Source organism: Mus musculus, chromosome 6, assembly GCF_000001635.26.
Source record: "Mus musculus strain C57BL/6J chromosome 6, GRCm38.p6 C57BL/6J".
Taxonomy (NCBI): Eukaryota; Metazoa; Chordata; class Mammalia; order Rodentia; family Muridae; genus Mus; species Mus musculus.
Window position 1 is genome coordinate 89311636 of NC_000072.6, and position 20878 is coordinate 89332513.

The window sequence follows — 20878 nt, forward strand, 5'->3', positions numbered from 1 at the left end:
GCTCCCTTAGCATATTTATTAGGTATAGCACGAGAGTGGGGTTTTTGCTAGTCTCTACAGGAAGTCTATAGGGAACAGTCTCAGACTGTACACATCCTGGAGGAGGAAGTTGCAGTTGTTAGTCTTTGCACACACTGATAATCATTCATAATACTTGGTCTCCTAAGGAGAGCATGGCCCTCTTGAGTCTGGCCCCATAGGTCTGAGGGTTTGGAGTCCTTCACATGGGTCATCGATGTCAACAACAGCCATTCACTCAGGATGTCACCCATGCAGGGCTTCCTTAGCTCAGCTTCCCACACCTTATAACTCTCCTCTGTCCCTCAGCCCTGAATGGCCCTGTCAGTTACTTGTTCTTTTGACCCCAGCAGCCTTCTCCTTCACTTAGCTCCTGGGTCTTGACAGGCTGCAGCCAACATCAGGGGCACAGTCCACCCCAGGAAATGTCCTCTTGTACAGCTGGGCAGGTTGTCTCCTTCCCTCTCTTCAGTCCCACCAGGAAAGGCAGGATCTTTCTGGCCTGACCTCTTACCCCTTGATCTCTACACATGAACTCTTCTGATGGGCACTCAAGGCAGCTCAAAGGCTTAGCTACTCCTCCTTCGTGCCCATCACCAGGATGTTTCAAACAGTAAGTCAGCCTGTCTGACTTTTTCACAAGCCTTCCCCGACTTCTGCCAGTGGCAAAGTGCAGTAAGGAGGTGATCCGATGTTCCTGCCCAGCTCAGCTACCCTGCCCACCGCATTAGTGGACACAAGTGCATCTAAGTCATTTACTCCTAGAAAGACAAGTGGGATTCTGGGTCTTCTAAAATCTTATTAGATTCACTCACTCGTTTGTTTCTTTGTTTATGAGCAAATAGGGCGGGTACTTATCGGTTCCAGGGGTGCAACTTAGGTTGGGTCATTAGGTTAGGTTAGATAATAAGTGATTTCACCAGCTGAGCTCATCTTGTCTGTATACGGCTCTTGCTTGAGCAAAAATTCTGTGTTCTTCCTCTGGTCCTTTTGGTCTTAGCCAATGAGCAAAAGCCGGGAGGAATGTGTCAGTTCCTCTGTGGAGCCTTCCAGGTTCCTGGCTTGCGCTTTTGGGCTTCAGTTTGTGTGGGCCTGGCACCGCTGGGTATGGTAAGTTCCCTACCACACAGATATGACATGGAACCGCAGCAGAGACCCTCCCAGGTAAAAATGAGGGGATCTGGAAAGGGAAGCACACAGGATCACAGAAACAGTAGGACAGAGAGCTTGACTGGGGACAGCTCTGAATAAAGATCATGGCCAGACCCAAGCTGTAGGTAAGCTGGTGGGCTGACAGTGAAACCAGAGTTCATGGACAAGAAGAGCTAAGTTTCTGTTTTAGTTCAAAGGTGTGAACAAACATCTCTTGATAGTAGATAGTGCTGGGGACCCTTCTGAAATGAAGAGCTGAAAGAGCTGGGCGGGCTCTCTTTGACAGCCAAAAGCCACAACTGGTTGGAGTGGTCCAGGGACAATCAAGAGGTTCCTCTGCCACCATCTGTCCGCCTTCTTACCTCTCAGTTGTTCAGGTAGCAAGAGAATGAAACACATGTTCACGCACATGCACACACGTGCACACACAAACACTCACACACAAACTCACACCCTGACTGGTGCAAAGCCCACACAAGAACCCTGGGATGCAGCAGGCTGTATTGGGCTGTATTGGGCTGTATTGGGCTGTAGAGAGGATTGAACAGTTCTGGACTTTTGATAAGGCTGCCTGGTTCCAAGTCCCCAGGATCCTTAAGCAAGTTCAGTCTCCGGGCGGGCAGTACACCAAACAAGAAAAGCTTCGGGGAGATTCCCACCTTTCCAACTTTCTCTGAAACATGAAATAGGCGTAGGTATCTCTCAAAATTTGGTGGGTTTCTCTTTTCTCTTTGCGGTTTGATAGCTCTTCGCTTATTGGTCCCATTTTATATCTTATTTGCATGGACATACATTCAGCCAATCATTGTTCACTTGGTCCAACATCAACCCTTTCAACACTTCTCTTTGCAGCATACTTTGATGGAGAGAAGGCTTCAGAGCCAGCTCCTGGCTCTGGTCAAGTTTCCACATCCTCTGTGGAGAAGAAAGACTGACCTCAAAATTTAAGGGGGACAGTCCTGTCAGAGGCGTCCATGCCTGAGGGTTCCAGAAACCCTCTAGACTCTGGAGTTGTAAGCTTGCTGCCAGTCTCTGGGCTGGTAACCTAAAGTCTGCCTAGAACATGGAGCTGTATGTAAGACCTGAAGCCTCTCTTGGTTGGTATCCTGCTGCCACTGAGGCTCTCAGGATTCCCACTTTCCTGTTATGTAAATCTTCACTCCTGTGTGACAATGTAGGTCCCCTCATTCCCTCCTCTCTCTGCTCACTCTCTTGTTGGAGGCAAAGGACAAGCATCCAAGAAAGCAGAACTAATCATCTCAATTGGGCACCAATGACTGACCAAAGAAACGATTCCACCCAAGCCTCACTTAGGGAACCAACAAGTTTATTGGTGCATGGGTGACTTCGTAGCAGCTGAACCACTGAAAAGTCTGACCTAGCGTGGAGAACCACTCTCAGAATTTGCATCCCTAGAGCTCCCTGTGCAACCTTCAGGCAGTTCCACAGGGAAGTCTCCTGCTCAGAAGTTGTCATTACTTACTTGACTGGGGAAAGGGGGGGGGGGGGAGGGGAGCATGTCTCATGGATCTTACAGCTTCATGAGTCTTAGAAGCCTCCCTTTTCTCTCCAGGAGGGAATGCTACAATGGCAAAGAAGTTGGGCTTAGGACTGTGTGCATGGACACAACTCTGAATGATTGGCAAAACTCAGGCTCAAGTGCACTGGCCATTCTCCTGGGCATGTGCCTATGTCCAGCTAACCAGACTACCTCCTCCAGGCCAGATTAACGGGCTCATACACTTGTAGCGGCCCTAAAGGTGGCCAATGAAATCACCTAAACCAAAAAGACCACTGCCCTGCAATTCGACAGCCATCAGGGAACTAATTTGAGGAGATAAGGAAGACAGGAGGAGAAAGACGGGGTGCTGTGACCTCACAGCCACCTACCAGAGATGTCTGCATCCAGCCAAGAATAAAGTACCACTGGGGTTGCTATGTGGCAGAATCTAGTCTCTGATTATCTATGAGGTGACTGACCACACCTAGTTGGGCACCTGGGGTCTCCTGGAGTGAGGTTCTCAGAGACTACCAGCACAGCCACCTGCCAGAGATGTCTGCCACTCGGCCCTCCCAGGGGATGAAGCTGAGCTTTGGCAGATGCCTCCCAGCAGCCTTTGATGACCAGCTGGAGCCACCAAGAGCAAACCTAAGTCAGCTTCCTGCTTCCCAAGGACTGGCACCCTCATTCCTCTGTAGCAGCCTGGCCTGGCTTGTCTCACACAGGCCTCTCCTAGGTCTTTACACTGGCCCTGATGCTTAGGTCATTCCTGCCTCTGCAAATGGCCCTTCCTCTCTCGGGGCTACACGGTTGGCAGGTCTTCATTCTTTCTCCCGCTCCTGATCCGGCCCTCTGAGCCTCTGCTAGGCTTCCCCACGTCCTTGAGGCTTTCAGTAGACATCTTCTTCTAACATGGTTTTCATCCCAGCTTACTGCTTTGTCCTCTGCTGGAGTCGTGGGGCTGCTCTTGGACCCAGGAAAGAAATGCAGTAAAAACTCCCCTTGATCCAGTGTTGAGGACAGGCCTCAAGCCTCTGCCTTAGGTGCTCAGAGCCACCACAGTGCTGTATGGATGGATTGCTGCCTTCTATAAACTGTGTGGCAATCAGACCCTGCTTGCTCTAATCATGCTTGATCACCCTGTGCAAGGGCACTGATTGCTTCTTTGAGAGGTTGCCTCAGTCTCGGTGTCAGGGCTGGAGCCTGTGGCAGCCTAACGAGGGTAATTCAGGCAGAGCTGATTGTGCCAGAAAGTTGGGAGGGCTCAAGAGACAGAAACGGGCCATGTCACACCCCAAACGGGACCACATTTGCTAAATCTGTTTCCCATGCAATTTTATGGTGATTACATTGCCTTTTTTTTTTTTTTTTAACTGAGCAGGCTGGCAGGACAGTTCGGCTAGGAATGGAGGACTGATTGTGGCTTATGGAATGCCTTCAGAGCCCAGGGGAAGCAGTGTGGCCTGGGGCCTCTGCTCCCCAGGTTGTCTGAGGACAGTTCACCTCACCACTGGGAAGCTTACTCCCTAGCCTTGTGCAGTAGGTGAACGATCATCAGACATGGTTCCTAGGGAGGTGGTATGCCTCCACAGCAGAAAGCTGTCAGTGCTACTGTGCCCAACTCAACACAACACCCCGCCAAGCTGAGGAGGGCAAGGCGAGGTATCTGAGCCACATCATCAAACAGCAGACTTATGAACTCTTCCGCCCATGAAACTGGATGGGTGTGCACATGGGCGGTCCCACACCAGGCTCCTTAGTGGGAGGCCATGGTGATCCTGCCTTATAGATGGGTGGCTCGCAGTGACGACTGTACATGGTCCTGCCACACAACCACTGAGGAGGTTCCCGCTCTGTTCCAATGAGGGGATATGCTGTTTGTTTTCTGCATTAGATAAAACTGTGGGGCAGGAGTTCCACGGTGCCCACTGTCACCCCTGAGGATATAAGCTATTTCTGTGGTCACCTCTTGGATTCCCATCCCACTAAGACTCAGAGCCACGAGCTTTAGCAAAAATGTTTAATCTCTCCTTAATGTGTGTTTATTTACAAGTACTAAATCTGAAGAACCGTAAAATAGGAAATAGCCGTATATTTACACATCTGATGGCTGAGCGTATTGGCTCTGCCGCTTCCAGAGAAGCAATGGCCGAGGCCTGGTCTACTCAGACCATCCAAATGACCAGGGATTTTTTTTGGGTGGGGGTGGGAGGAAGGGGGTAAGAGGGAGTGTTCTGCGGCATTAAAGGACAGCTAATCATGGGCTTCACCTTAAAAATATCTTTCTCTCTCTAAATATATCTACTCTAGCTTGTGTAGCACCGATGTGAGCCACCAGATCCAACTGGGGAAACTGGAGTAGAGGGTGGCAGTCGGACCCCTCTGAACCAACAGAGGTTGCTGGCCTGTGCCTGGACTCAATGCAGTGTCTCTTGGGGACACATCAAGGCCCTCACCCCTGCTGCTCTGTCTAGCTGTCCAACCATAAGAGAGTGGGGCAGCTGGAGAGCAGAGCCAGCCCAAGGCATGTGGAGGCCAGGCACCCAGGCCCAGCTTGGAATGGCCCAGGCACTCCTGAGTCCAGGTGCAAAGGGAAAGACCAGGCAGGAAGGGGGATGGGGCCCATGGCAGGACGGCAGTACCAAGAGTGTTAGGGCCAGGCTGGCTGGAGTAGTGCTTGCCCACCTCCCTGGGCCCTAGGCCTGTAGAGGGTGGCTCTGAGCATCCACCACCCAGTGTGCAGTTGGCTCCAACCCCAAGCCATATTGAGGCTGAAACGGAACCCTTTGCAGGATACCACAGAGATGGATGGCTCTAGAAGACCAAGGACAAGCAGATGTCAGAGCCCAGTCCAGAAGTAGCAGGGAAATGAGGCCTGGCCCTGATGGCTGTGCCGAGAAGATGCGTGGTAAGAACAGCTAGGGCAGTTCGCATGTAAACAGAAATGCTAAAGTGCTTGCGAACAAACACCCTGGGAAGCTGCTCCAGGCCACCTCACCTCCTACCTGACACCCACATGGGCAAGGTGGCCTGTAGGACAAAGTGAGGCTGGCCTATTCTGAGGGAGCCTGGGGACGTGGGGCTGGATAGTGAAGGCATTGAGCCTAGAAGCTGTGCGTGTTCCAGGCAGAGCTGGAAGAACTGGGGGCTTCCATCTGAAGCCTACAACCAGGGAAGACTTTAGGGGAAACTGAGGCTCCCACCCAGGCACAGCCTGGAGGCATCAGAAGGAAGAGAGGGGTATATCCATGGGTAAAACCCCAGGCAACAACAGGGGCTTCTGAGAAACGGCTATATCCAGGCTCTGACCCTAGTATCAGCCCAGGGAATGAGCCAAAGAGTTGGGGTGGGAGTCTGACCAGAATTCATGGCCCAGGGTGTCTAGGCTCATGACTACCACAGAGGAGTTGCTCCCTGAGTCCTTGTACCTGCCCCATAGCTAATAAAGGTGCAGCTCTAATCTGACCTCCACCCTGTCCCATCGGCTCCCTAGCTTGGAGTGTGAGGGACCACAAGACTAGCAGCCCATGGATGTGGGGTGTGCTGTCCCCAGCACTGATAATGGTCCTGGCCACAGTTAGCTGTCCCTTAAAATCCATTATAATCTTTAGTACCATCAAAAAGGTGAACTTGAAAAGGGAGTAGGCCGCTTGCTTGCTTTTCCAATGACTAATTAAAAAAAAAACATTTAAAAAAAGGGTCTAACCACCTCTAGTATTCAACACTTGCAGTTTGAAAAGATCAACTCAGACTAAACGCTAGCACAGTCATGCAGGTCCACAGCTCTGCACCCAAAGCTCGGGGCACGGAATCGTGGGCAGCGGCTTCTTCCATCTGGGGGAAGTAGAGGCCACATCAGATGGCAGCTCCAGGGCCCTTGGTTTTGCTCTCTTCCACCTGGGTTCCTCCTGAATTGCCTTTCCGTGTCTCTTCCCTCAAATAATTGTACAGCACCCCATTGGGGCCAGGGCCACACACACATATATATATATACACATACATACATATATATATGTACAGGGTCCATTAAAAACGTACTGTTGCTCCTTGAGGGCAGAGGTGGACACAGTTGACCTCCAGTCCCTTGGGTCACTGCCCATGGTCAGCAGGGTGGCAGAAATGCCCCCCACATCCCCAGGGCAAAATACCACAGGATTTCTTGTTCCCTTAAAAGCAGTACCCAGATGTCCCACTGCAGAGGGGCCAGGACACCGTTGAGAGGCCAGACTGGAAGCCACCGGGAACATCAGGGGAGGGGAGGATAAAGGATGGTGGGACGGTGGCCTGTTATCCTCCAGAGCTCCGTGGTGGGCTGCGATAGGAGCAGGAGGCGGGGAATAAATAACGGGAACATGCACTCTGACTGGAGCCCCAGGACCAGGAGCTCCCAGAGGCACAGCCCTGAGGACAGAGAAGGGTTCGCCTAGCCATTGTCCACATGTCACTTGGAAGTGGGGTCTGCAGGCCCTCCATAGGAGGGGAGTGGGGCCTCTCTCCCCAGCAGAAGGATGTGGCACTCCAGCCTTGGCCGCGCAGAGCACGCGGTGAATCTGAGGGTGGTGGCAAGCACAGGGTGCTAGAGTAGAGGCTGGTGGGACAGCCCCAGGCTGTGACTTATGTGGCCTAGCCTTGGGTATCTCACCTCTCCCTCAGACTCTGCCTGCTGGTAGCAGCTGAAGAAGCCAAGAAATGTGAATTGGTCCAGCCCCTTGTCCTGCTGCCCTCCTTCTGGAGGGCCTGGCCTTCTATCTCGGCCCCTCAGAGGCCACCTCTCTCTCAGGAAAACCACTAGCAGCTCTTGCCAAGCAGCAAATATCCCTGGGCAGAACCAGCCACGCTGTGCTATCCTTGCCCCACGGCAGCAAGCCCCAGGCACAGAGGCGGCTCAGCAGGAACCCTTACATCCACAGCGATAAGAATTGGCCCTGCATGGCAGGGAGAGGAAGGCGAGGGCCAGGACCCAACCACAGCCCCCACACCTGGACTTGGTACAGGTGGGCCAAGGGCTGTCTCCTGGGTCCTCTGCTGCCCTCCTGCTCTGCCTCCTGCTGGGTGGGCACTTCCAGGGCTCAGCTGCTCAGGGCCATTGTGTCCACCACCTGCTCCAGTTTGCTTCGAAGCCGCTGCCTTCGAGCCTGTTCATCTTTCTCCAGAGCCACCAGAATCTGCAAGGGTGGGGTGAGGGGTGGGATAGGGTCAGAGTCAGGGTTAGCTACCCACAGATATGGGCTGGAAGCTCTAAGGGAAGCAGCTGGACCAAGACACATGACCTTGGTGTGTCTGACTCCCAGTTCCTAGCTGTGCCAACAGTTCTGATCCAGAGTACTACAGCACTTGAGGGTGAGCCCCCAAGCTCATTACCTCCACCCTCATCTCCCTCATCAACAGGCTGTGGCTCCTGGCTATGGCCTCTCCCACCTTGCCCTTCTCAGGCTTCTGGGAGTCTTCTACGGCAGTGTTCCACACCCTGCTTCTGATGTGGCATGGCCACTGTTCTCTACTGTGGCTGGGTTTCTTATGCTCTTCGGTTGTCTTCTCGAGTATCACACTCCTACCTCAGTCTATGTGGGAGCTCAGGCCCAGCCTCCCATCCTATCCCTTAATCACTACAACCTGTGAGCCCTTCCATGGCTGGTTTGAACCCGGAGCCCTTCTGAGCCCAAGGCTTCACGATCTTAGACCTGTCTCTGTGGCTTCCCACCTCCAGACAAGCTGCCTGGCTATCTACCTCACTGGCTCAGCACAGCCAAGCAGACCATGGTCTCCCTGCCTGTCTAGATCTATAAGAATCCATCAGGCTCTGGGACACAGCCAAGCTCCAAGCCTCCACACCTAGGTCACCCTGGTCTGTATATCTTCTGCCTCTTCCCAGGTGGGCCCTAGCTCAGCCATGTAGACTCTATGGATCTTGGCCTGCCAGGCCCTCTCATTGCCTTGGCCAGCACTGCCCACACATACCCAGTCCTTGGCTATTGGTACCCATAAGCTCCAGCCCAGAGTCAGAGACAAGTTATCCCAGAGAGAAGAGGTAGGGGAGCTGCTTCTTGGCAAAGGACAAGGAGCAACCTTTGCCAAGCCCAGAGATACCATCCAGCCCAATAAACTACTATAGGACCACAGCTATCCATTCCAGGAAACCACTGTCACCCTGTCTCCCCACCCTGCCCCAGAGAGCCTTCTTTGTGCCCAGAATCTCTGATTTTCTTACTAGCCCTAGGAAAATCTGGGCTGTCAGATACAGAAGCAAAGCAAGTATTGGGTGAGCTCTGAGACATAGGTGGAACTGGGGTCGGGGAAGGACGCACCTCGTCCTTGTACTTGGCGATGTAGGAGTAGATCTCGTGCAGGGCACTCATGCTGTTGAACTGGCTGAGATGCAGCCGGGACTGCTCTGCCAGGTAGGCGCTCATGTCTTGGTCACTGATTGCAGGCATCTTGGCAATGTCAGCATAGTACCTGACAGTAGGTAGCAGGGTCAGCATGGGTGGGGTCACAGGGCCTACTCACCCACCAACCTGTGGCCCCTGCATGGCCCCTGCTGGACACCTACCTTTCAACCCAGCTCTTGTAGTTGGGGATGTCCTTGGCATAGAGCAACTTGTTGGAGGGTGAGTCTTTGCCCAGCTTGTGCTCTGATGTAGAGCAGGAGTCCATGAAGGTCTGCGCTACCACTGAGAGGCAGGCATCTGTTATGCTGTTCTTGTGGATGTCGAACACGAACTGAGGGTTCTTAATCACATTCACCCAGAAGCGCAGAGGCAGGCTGTGGACAAGCAGGCCCAAGAGTGCTCAGGATGGCCATTCTGCAGCCCATCCCCTTCTGGACAGCAGCTAGAGTGGCCTGACTCTGTCCCCCAGAGAATGAGTGGATGCCCACATGCTCAACTAGGACAGGCCCCTCACCCCACTGGCCAGACAGGACATGCTGCCAACAACCTGGTGCCTCTCAGAGCATCAATCCTCACGTTCAGCTTACGTCCATGGCCATCCCTGAGGCCTGCACTGGCTTATATCCTGCCCCTGTGCTCATCTCCAGTCCAAGCACATATGCCTTCACACCTACCCCCTATGCTCCACAAGGCCTCACAGACAGCCTTGGCTGGGCACCCAATCATAACACATGCTTTTCAAACATTAACTAAATAAAAATGGAGACTGAGGCTATTGTGACCATAGGCATGTGCCAAAAGCCTGCTAACTCCACATGGCTGAGGCAGTTGCTCTAGAATAGCCAGTGCTGTCTCTCAGCAGCTCCTCCCTTGCTGGGACCCCTGACAGGCAGCCCAGATGGACCTGGGTCTTAGGCTCCCACAGCCCTGGAGGGAGACAACAGATAAAAACCAAGAGGGATCGTGAGAAGGGGAGAGGAGGAGTACAGGGCTCTAGGCTGAGGCCAGGACCATCCAGCACACTAGGCCAAGGGTCATGAGATTAGGAAAGTGAATGGCCAACTCTACTTGAAGGTCAGAGCACAAATTCAGGGTAAAAGGTGCTAACGGGTGTGTGGACATGAAAGGTACTCCCTGGAGGGAATGTAGAATGGAGGTCTGGTGCAAACTTGTAGGCGAGGAAGGTCAACTGACCAGTCTTCAGTCCAAGTGGCCCTCCTCTAAAGTCATGGGCTATGGGGGTGGGAAGACCACACACAGTGGTAGAGCCTGCTGGGTCAGGGTTACATACAGCAGAAGCCCACAACTGTGTTTGACAGTTAAAGCCAGAGAATCCTGAGCAGCCCCAATAGGGAGCACGGGGCTGAGGGGCCCATGGCTAGGCTGCAGGCATCAAGGACTGGTCTAAAAGTATAGGTGGTCTATTCTGGGAGAAGGCAGGTCAGGGCTGAGCACACAGGAGTCACAGGAAGCACTGGAGTGGACCCACTGGGGTCTGGGTGGCTTGAATTCTCAACTGCTCTCTGAACACAGGCTTGTGCTATGAACATCACTTCCTCTATGTTATCAATTGGGTCTGGCCCACCAAACTCTGTTTCTTACAAGGCAGCCCCTCACCCATGGAATTCCTACAGGCCAGAGTAGTGGGGTTGTGGCAGGATCCAGGGCTGGAAACTGGGAAGGTCCTGGGTGATCCTGACACTGTAAGGCCCGGGCCCTGGCAGTCCCACCCCTATGGTAGTCGCACCAATTGCTCTTCCAGGTATGGCGCACATCTGAGTCGTGGATCTGATGCTTGTCGGCCTGCTCATCTAAGAAGTCAAACATGTACTTGATGGCCAGAGGTAGGGCTGAGCCACGGTGCGCCGTGCTGAAGATGGTCTCGAACAGGTCATCCACGAACTTTTGTAGTGTTCCCTGCAGGGTGAGTAGTGAGCTTCAGGGCGGCCCAGGGCACTACCCTCCTAGGACCTGGACAGGTCTGTAGGAGCTCTGGATTTGGTCATGTGTGCTGGGCATCTTCCCATACACCTACCTTGGTGGCCAGCAGCCTGGTTAGGTAGATCTCAGAGACCATCTTGCTGCCACGGTCGCCTTCACGTTGGTCCAGGTGGTCGTGGTTCTTCACCAGGTGCCACAGTTTTGTTCCACTTTCCAGGTCTGGCGTGATCATGGGTGTTCGTGAGCGTAGGCTGTCGGGGCTACTGGCTGTACGCAGCATGCTCTCTGCAGGAATAGCCTGTCAGCTGGCAGGGACGTGTCCCTCACCCATGGCCAGACCCTGCCCTACCCCAGCCAGTTTTCCTTCAGAGGGCACCAAGGCTCCTGCTAGGTATGTTGGGGAATAGCCACTGTGGTCACCCGAGGTCCCTTGTTTATAGGCTATGGGGACAGGCATTGTTTCAGAACTGACAGGAAGGCCACGAGCCACATGTCCCCTTAGTCCTGGCATCCAACACACTGGCAGAGCAGTAGGAAGGGCATCCCATCCAAGTCCACTGCCCACCCACTTCCTGCTTGCAACCCTGCCGGTCCCTCACCGTATCTGCTGAGGGACTTAGTGAAGGTAGAGGAGTTGGAGATGTTGTAGGCCGATGTCTGCTTGGGTACTAGTGCCACCGATGACCCATCCGTCACCTGTGGGCAGACATCAAGGATACAAGTCCCAGGGTGCCACTAAGTGTCCAGCCCAACCTGGGAGGACCTAAAGACACCCGTGGTTCTGCCCCTCGAGAGAAGTCATGCCACCACTCTGAATCTCCACTGGGATGGTTCCAGGGCAGATAATTACTTGGGCATGGCACAGTCCACACCTGACTAGGCATGTTCCAGTTTAAGGGAAAGAAAGCCCACAGTGGTCCCTGGATGGTAGCGTTACCTGATAGTGAGCTAGTGTGTTCAGCCTCTTCCAGTCATTGTCAATTTTAGTGGTGACGTCCTCGTCCTGAAGGATGATGCGTGCCATGCGACCCTGGCGCCACTCTACAGGAAGTAGGGTATTAGAGGTGGGACCCCCCCTTCCTTCTCTCCCTCCTTTTCTTCCTCTCTACCTTCTATCCAGCTCCTCATTCTACTGGCACATAGAACAAGGGAGTGGGGGAAGAGAGGAAGACAGGGAGGGGCTTGCTCTGCACTTGAGGAAGAGCCTGGGATAGAGCCAGAAGCCGAGGCTCCTCCACTGGATAGCTACACTCACAGGCTCAGAGGTGGCATAGTCTGCCCATGGGGTTGGCCTTTCATCTGGTGCTTGGTTGAGCCCAAGAGGTAGGCCCTGCTCTACCCAGGTTCCAGTTTCAACTATTCCAGACATATCTCCTTAGGATCCCAGAACTGTGTCCCACATTTTTTTGACTTTTGACTTTCCCCAGTGCAAAGTTCTCTTCCTTCAGCTCAGACAGCCCTGGCTTCCCAGAGAATATCAAACTTACACCCAGCTTCTTCTCCACGGGTCTCCTCCATCACTCTACTCTGGCCTGCAAACCCTAGCTTACCCTGTCACCTCCCTTGAATGCCTTCCTACCATAGGACAGCATCAAGGGACACTTGCCCACCACTCACCCAGGTCCATGTCCCCGGCCTTCGGCCGCTGTGAGTAAGGCACACCCTTGTACACAGCATCCAGGAGCTTCTCCTTGACCTGGGTCACGGTGTCACAGTTCAGCCCCTTCACAGGAACCTCGGGCGCATTCTCATGTTCAGGGTTCACGCAGTTCAGGGTCTGTGTGTGAGGAGGGTGGTATTGTAGCACCAGCCACACCCCTCACTTCTGCCAGTCCTGTCCACTCAGTTCAGTTCACTGGAAGGGGAGGACCCAGGACGGGGGCAGGGGAGTGGGTGGGCTCACCAGGGTCTTGTAGTCAATCTGCTGCCGAATGAGCTTGTCTTCGCTCAGAGAGTAGCGGGCCTCCCCTGTGATGGCGTCAATAGGGCCCTTCTCCATCTGCTGCTTGATGGCACAGTACAGCATAAAGAGCGGCTCCCCAGCACACTCCTGTGTGGGGTGGTAGGGTATGAGGCTGGGATTGGACCTGTCAGCCCTTTAAGGGCTATCTAGCTATTTTCAGAAGCTCCATCTCTTCTTGAAGGCAAGCCTGTCTCTGGAGCCAGCACCAGGCAAGGATATCTAATGAGCGACACCCCCAGTGTCCTTATGACTGTAGACACAGAAATCCTTGAGATACTACCCTCACTCACACCAAGTGCGATCATGATCTGCTGGATGATCAGCCTAGAGGCCAGCCTAGCCAGAAGTCCAGCATCACGAAGAGCATGCTTTCACCACAATCACCAGCCAAACACTGACTCCTGATGTTCCTTATCACCAAGGGACAGAGGAACCCACAGACTGGTGGCAAGGAGAAACAGGGACTGGCAGGGTAGCCTCTGCACACTTGGCAAGAGCCTGCATTGTCCCTACCCTCAGCTGTCATCTGGCTTTGTGCACTGCAGGTGTGGGGCCAGAAGTAGGGCCACATTACTCAGCAAGGTGAGCGGGGCAAATGCTGGCGCTCAGGCTGCTCCCATGGCCCTGAAGGCCCACCCCTGACTGTAGCAGTCACTCCTCACAGAGGCTGCTGCTGGCTGAGAATGCCTAGGCCAGAGGCTAGCCCAGGTGAGCCCTTGGCAAGCCCATGGTGACTCTGTACCCAGATGTCCTAGCCCCTTATTAGCATCTGAGGCAATTAAAGAGACAGCTGCTAAGGAAGGAACAGCCAGGAGCATCGATCATCCCTAGACCTTCAGACAACACTCCTGTCTTTGAAATTATGTTTCATTTGCAAACTTGGCTTCATTAAGTCAGCTAGGAAGTGGGAGGGAGGGGGAGCAGGTTGGGACTCAGAGCCATCAATAGCTGCCTCTTTTGGCAAACACTCCCTCATAAGGTTTCCCCAGGTTAGATTGCCTGCCCTTAGGTTCCTGAGCAGAGTAAAAGGAGCAGAGGCGGCAGGCCAGTGCCCAAAGCCTTGGATGCAGACCCGTCCAACCCTAATGCATCTGCCCCAGCAAAGCCAGGGCTTCTAAGAGAAAGCTCAGACCCAGAAGGACCTGAAGGCCTGGACTATCACTTTCACCAGTCTTTCCAAGACCGTGAAAGAGCAGTCAGAGATCAGAGCCCAGGGAGGAGGCCGGCCCAGAACAAAGCAGACCTAAGCCTAGGGCTTTCTCTCTCTGGGTCTCATTTCCCTGTCCCATTACAGGGGAAAGGTAGGGCCCCAGCTTCCTCTCAGCCCTGCTGAGAAGGTGCAGAGAATAGTCCTTTCATAGAGAGGCAACAGCGCAGGAGGAGCATGGCAGTAAATGAGGCACGGCACCAGCTTTCCATCTTCAAGGAGAGCCAAGTTGACCCCTACCTCATACCATGCACTTGTAGCATAAACGCTACAGATGATGGAATGTTGTATTTAAAATACCACCCCCCCTTACCAAATTAAAAAAAAAAAAACCCTAGAAAATACACAATTGTGGCTTCAAAGATGAAGGTGGCTAGTCAAGCAAGTTGTTTAACTTGTAGAATAAACGGCAGCCAAGAAAGCATGCTGTCCGTACTCATGCACATCTCCAGGGATGGTGTCACAGCACCCAGGCCAGGAAGGCTCTAAGTCAGCACAGCTTATGCTGCAAATGAGGATGCAGCTGTGCTCATTCTGGAAGCCCTCACAGCTCCAGCAGAAGGCTGCTGTGTTGGGGAGAATTCACATTCCCCTAACACCCTCTGCCAGTGTGACAGAGGACAGTGAAAGTGACAGTACCCTGTGCCACCTGAAGACATGGGCCTAACCCTCCTGGGGTGGGGTAAAAGGAAGTGAGGAGCAGGGTGGGGTACCAGGACCCCTGTGAAAAGCACTGGGGGGGTAGGCGTGGCAACCACAGCCTTGGAGGTAGGAGGGGTAGGGGGTGAACTTCGGACCAGCACGTCACTACAGCCAGACCTCAAGACAAAAAATCTGAACAAAACCTGTTCCTCTACCTGTAGACATTTGCTTCCATTCAGTTCAGTGACCCACACTGAATATTGATGGCTGTGACCACCAGAGCTGGGGCCCTGCCCCCTTACCTCACATTGTTGACAGTGTAGTGACAGACAGGCAGAGCAACTACCTCCCTCATACATTCTAGTCCCAGGCATCTGTGAGCAGGGGATGGGCTCAGACCCTGCCCAAGTGCAGACTCATGAGAACACCATGCATTCTGCTTTCTTTCCCTTCTGTTCTCCCCAGGCAAACTGAGCTGTGTGTGGGGGATGGCTATGCTGGCCAGGCAGGGTGATTCTCATTCTAGGAAGGGACCGCTCATGCTTCTCAGAGAGTTCTCATGGCTTAACACACCCGCATCTCTAGTTGTCCATTACATACTGTGTGCTGTAGCTGACCACAGCAACTGACCCGAAGGAAAGCTCAGTAGCGGTGCAGGCCGCACATGGCTGTCAGAAGACACAGCTCTGCAGCCACACACCTGGTCAAACCAGCCAGCAATGCAAGGCCTTCATGGATAATTCTGCTTAGAGGGCACCCCCACATCAGTCAAATTCATAGGCAGAAAGGAGAAAGGTGGTACGGTGGAGGGAGAGGAGAGGGACAAGGAGTGTACCATGAAGACAAGACCAATGGTGCAGAAGATGTTGACAAGGGCTGCACTTTACAGATGTATTGACTCTGGTGACCTGTACACTCCAGAGGCTGAAGCACGAAGGTCATGAGCTCCAGGCCAGCCTGGGCTATCTAGGGAGGCCTTGTCTCAAACAATAAGATAAGGGCTGGTGAGATAACTCAGCAAGTAAAGAAGCCTGCTGCCAACCCTGCCAACTTGACTCCGATCCCTGGGACCCACATGGTGAAAGGAGAGAACCCACCCCTGCAAGTTGTCCTCCCACTTCTGCGTGTGCATTGTGGCATACACCCACATAATAAAGAAAAAAATGTAATTTCAAAGAAATCTAAAAGGTAGTGTATTTTGTATTATGTATGTTTTAATCCAGTAAAGCATTTTTAAAGTCTGTGGCATGGTAAAAAGAGACCAACTATTGAACCGTGAAGGGGTGAAGGAACCCGTCTTATGACTGAAAGAAAGCACTCTGGAAAGCTATGTAGAATGTGAATGGAGCCTTAAGACTCCAGAGAAGGCAGAACTATGAGCAGGAGAATCTGCTGCAGCTCAGGGAAGGGAGGCGCTGAAGTGTATCTTCTCTCAGCCCACAAAGCAAACATGTATCAAGAGGCCTATGTGTGGCACCATGGCCACAGATGGGGAAGAACAAGCCCAGGCCAATCTGGCTCACTCCTGAGTATCAGTTTTCACTGTACAGCTAAAAGGGCCACACAAAAACCAGAGCCGAGGAGACTGAGAGGACCTGAGAGTAACCCTGGGGTAGTCGGCCCACTTCACTTCTCCCTTTGCTGAGCTTTGCTGCCTCCCTTCTTGCTGCTCCCCCAGTCGCCTTGCTCCCCACCCCCATCAGCATTCCTACACCCTGACTGCTCTGAGACAGATGCCCTCCGTGAGGCCATCCCAGATGTCTGATGGGCTCTGCTCCCCCTGCCCCACACTGACAGGTGCAGAGCCAGCTCTGCCAGCTTCCAGTGGCGGCCTGCCTCCCCACACTGCAGCAGCAGACATTGCAGAGCTGGCTCAGGATCTGAGACCAACGGGGTGAACTGCACCCGCTCTCCTCTTGCTGTGGAGAATGATGATCAAACGGGGTCAGCGCGTGTCAGGACCCAGCATGGGCACAGCTGCTGGAGCGCTGACGCTTTTGCTCGGCCTTGCTGCTTCTGGTTCCGAGCCTGCTTTAATGGCCATGTAAACAACTGTCCACAGAGCGGCACTTTCATAGGAGATGTGCACATAGCTATCATTGGGGCCGCTGTACACACAGGTCCCCTCTCCTCAGCTGTCCTTGTGCCATCCAGGTCACTTTTCTTCATCTCTGGTCCCTCAGACCTCCCGTCTCTTACTCACTGCCATGTCCTATCACTGGCTTTCCTCCCAGCAAGTAAAGGCATCCCACCAGGGATCTAGTTCTGAGCAGACCCACGTGCTGGCACTTCTGGCTCATCCAGAGCTCAGCAGAAGTCTACTGGGGAGGACAGAGTCCAATGCTGGCAGACTCAGCACCAGCCCCACCCTTGCCACTGAATCCACAGAGCACTGGTCAGGGCTGACACACACAAGTTATACTCCCAGGCAGACCCACTGTTACCGTAACTCGTGACATGCATCCCATTGGCCATGAGGTCAGAGGAAGCCAGACTTTGGAACTGTGTAATTAACCAGTCTCTTAGGTGCAGGCAACCAGTTCAATCAACCAGCCCACCCTGGCACCTGCAGGGATTGTGGGAGCTCTGGAGAGCCAGAAGCCCAGGATAGACTCACACCCCACCATGGAGCACTCAAGGGCCAGTGTCAGGCCCTCCCTCAGAAGCCTATCTAGATGTATCCTCCTTCTGAGGCTGGCAGCCAGCTCCAGGTACCAAGCAGAGATCCAAGCTTATATCTAAACTCGAGCTTGGGCACTGACTTCAGAGCGTGAATGTCTATGCTCTCTCTGTAGCAGCAAGTATCAACACAAGAAACAGCTAAGAGCAAGTAGTCTGGGTTGCTGCGCTGGGCCCTAGGACCTAGCCTCTGTGCCTTCTTGGCTTCCTCCCCTCCCCAGCCCTTCCCTCCACTCATTAGGCCCCTGAGGCCTACCTTGAGGAACTTATACAAAAGGAAGGTGAACCAGTTGGTCAACATCTTCTCTGCCACTGATTCGGTCCTGTGGGGAGGGAAGCAAATGGCAAAGAGGAGTCGCTTTCAGCACCCAGCAGGCAGGTCCCCACAATCCCCACAGTGACCCCACCAGCCAAGCTTCTCTCACTGTACCTCCGTAACAGGAGCTTGGGGTGGTTCTTGCTTTCTAGGTTTTTCTCGATGAGGTCAGACAGCAACTGCTTTAGCACTCCTGTGGCATACTCCATCTCACCCTGCAGGGCTGTCATGATGAGTGAGGCCACGTTCCCACGGTCACGCATGGAGAAGCTACGCTGGGCCTCTAGTGTGCGGATGAAGGTTAGCAGGAAATGCTTCTTGGTCAACAGCTGTCCGAACAGTGTCAGCGACTTCTCCACATTGGCCTGCACCTGGGGGCACATAGGCCTGCTCAGACCACGGGGTACATAGCTCCAACAGCTAAGGCAGGGGAAAGGTCTTCTGGGACACCGAGCTACTTGGGCCTGGAATACACAGGTAGACCAGATTGCCCTCACTGCACATTGAAGCTCAGTACCTAGATCCTCCAAGGGACCCAGGCAGGTGGATGGCAGAAAGGCCCACACAACCAAGCATAAGGAGAGGAACCAGGATCTCAGGCTAAAGGGCAGTTGGCTTGGGTGAAGCCTGGGGCACTGTTCTATGCTTAGGGTCTCCTTCCAGCCTCCTGAAGCACTATGAGCAATGGTGTCACCCAAGGCAAGCTACCTGCTCCAGAAATCAGGCCCTTGCCCCAGAGCTCAGGGTCCCAACCCTGTGTTGGCACCGATATGGGTCTGACTCCATACTCCCAACTTGGCCAAGCCCTGGAACTTTCTCTGGAAGGTCATACCAGCCCCCATTTCCTTGGCTGCCCACCAGCCCCCAGGGACCTCTAAGGTGGCAGTCCTACCTCCATCTCCTTCAGTACAGGATGGTCCTCAATCCCAGGAAACAGCACTCGCATGGCATATGTGCGGTAGTCAAGGAAGGGGATGCCAGCACCATCCAGGTCACTGGTCAGCTCATGGATGTCCGTCTGTAGCTCTGCAAAAGCTGTGGCCAAATGTGGGGTCAGGGGCAATGTGAGATTAAGGACAGCACATTTGAGGTTCCTCTCCCCCTTCTCAGTCCTAGTCTGCCTACTGTGTGGCCAGGATCACTGGTCCTGACCTTAAAGAAACCAAGTGCCTTTCTGTGCCTCAGTTTCCCTAGTTTAGGACAGAGGGGCAGGGCAAGCTCTGGAGCACCTAGCAGGTTTGGTGAAGTGCCGTAGCTTCACTTCCTGGTTGCTGCCAGGCATCTGGCCTCCCCTCTCTAGCAGGTCTTGGCCCTGCACAAGTTGGCAGAGAAGGTATCCACGTACACTGGATGTTCAACCTCCCTCTGTAGGTTGGAACCAAGGGCCTTCATTCTCCAGTCCTGGCTCATGTCTGCTTCCTGTCCACCAAAGTGGTCTACAGGGCAGGGTCCCAGCCAACCATTCGACTATCTAGGACTCTCAGGGGCTAAGCATGATCACCTGTATGTACTCTTGCCTCACTATGGATATCCAAGGGAGTGGGCACTGTTTCTGTGCCCATTCGACAGACCAGGAGACAGGATACAAAAGATTAGGTGGCATAAAATTATAGCTAAATTATAGCTGTATAGAAGGTGGTCCTTTTACCAGTGGGACGATTCTGCCATCTGTCATCTCCCTGGGACTGAGCCAGACAGAGCCCATAGGTGGTGACTGACTCAGCACTCAGACTACCTCCCTGGCTCTGGCCCTACCCATCTCCCTGCTGACCTTCCTTGCACTCGAGGGCCACCCGTGACTCCAGGTTGTCCATCTGGAGCTGCAGCCGCTTGAGGGTACGGTCAGCATCCCGGGATTTGCGTTTGTAGGCGATGAGCACAGCCACGATGACCAGCAGCAAGAGGCCACCCCCACCACCGATACCCACAATGGCCGGCAGTGTCAGCAGGCTGTCCGAATACACCTGCAGCATCCCAGGTGAGAACTCGAAGCCCCCGGCCCGCACCTGCCAGATGGAGTAGAGGTACTCAGAGGGCATCGGCCCCTCAGAGCCCGAGGCCCTGTGCAATGGCCCTTCAGTCTCCCACAGCATCTATCTACCTGCCTGTGGGCAGTATCTTTCCAGCAGGTGACAAAAGTGGATAATGGTGCAAGATGCTGGGACATGAGCAGACAGATGCCCAGCTAGTTAACGCTAGTCGTGAGGGGGAAAGATGGCAAGGCAAGGACTGAATGGGGCCTGCATTAGAACTCAGCTCCATGGGGATTTTCTCAGAGGTGGGGTTGCTCTAGTGGGGGAGGGGTCAGCAGGTCAGGAAGATGGTTCCAGGAGACCATAGATAGGCTGTGACAGGGATTTCCTGGCCCCCTGCATAAAGAAAGCTTAGGGTATGTACCGTGACTTTGTGCTGCCCCGTGAGGTTGGGTGCTTCACACAGCAGCTGTGTCTCAGACACGGTGAGGATACAAGGTGTGGAGCCGATGAGCACCGTGTAGTTGAGCCGGGAATTGCCAGGAGCAGGTGGCAGGAGATTCCGCCCCTACAGGGGTCAGGGTAAAATGAGGGCAATCCTGAGGTCTCTCCACAAGCCCCATCCCAGAGCAGCCTCTGCAGCAGGAGGCCACAGTGGCTGAGACCTACCTTGAGGATGAGCGGGGAGCTGGGCTTCAGCTCCAAGAGCCCAGTAGGGCTAAGTGGCTCCAGTACAGGGTCCGGGTAGTAGAGGAAGGAGGAGCTGTTGAGTACCAGCAGCGTGCGCACATTGTCCATGATGAAACCAATCTCATCTGGCCGCTCTCCCAGTTCTGGCGGGCTGCGCTTTGGGTTGTCTATAGACGGCGCCCGGCACACCATGGTGGTGTCATTGTACACCATGCAGCTCTGGGATACAGGTACCAGGACCTCAGGCAGGCTTGCTCTCCCATTGTGGGCCAGCTACCCAATAACAGCCCCACCCTGGGAATGACAGCTCCCTGTGTAGATGATCTAGGCACCAAGGGAGAGCTTGCTCAAGATGTCTATTCTTTTGTAGTCTGAGGGCTGGACAGGCCCAGGGATCAGCCCTAGCT

The 20878-nt window shown here is 53.8% G+C and overlaps 1 protein-coding gene across 1 annotated transcript in view; it reads right to left on the reverse strand.

Annotated features, from left to right (window-relative positions):
• Positions 1–4677: 4677 nt before the first annotated feature.
• The window catches only part of Plxna1 (plexin A1), a 46301-nt gene continuing 30100 nt past the window's right edge, over positions 4678–20878 (reverse strand). Inside the window, exons 18-32 of the mRNA NM_008881.2 lie at positions 20451–20690; positions 20206–20349; positions 19580–19814; positions 18701–18843; positions 17923–18179; positions 17749–17815; positions 12905–13051; positions 12619–12778; positions 11939–12042; positions 11601–11697; positions 11096–11286; positions 10808–10977; positions 9222–9434; positions 8977–9127; positions 4678–7836 (exon numbers count right to left, since the gene is read on the reverse strand). Coding sequence (NP_032907.1) covers positions 7741–7836; positions 8977–9127; positions 9222–9434; positions 10808–10977; positions 11096–11286; positions 11601–11697; positions 11939–12042; positions 12619–12778; positions 12905–13051; positions 17749–17815; positions 17923–18179; positions 18701–18843; positions 19580–19814; positions 20206–20349; positions 20451–20690 — 2415 coding nt within the window. The 3' untranslated portion in view covers positions 4678–7740. The remainder of the gene's footprint in view (positions 7837–8976; positions 9128–9221; positions 9435–10807; positions 10978–11095; positions 11287–11600; positions 11698–11938; positions 12043–12618; positions 12779–12904; positions 13052–17748; positions 17816–17922; positions 18180–18700; positions 18844–19579; positions 19815–20205; positions 20350–20450; positions 20691–20878) is intronic.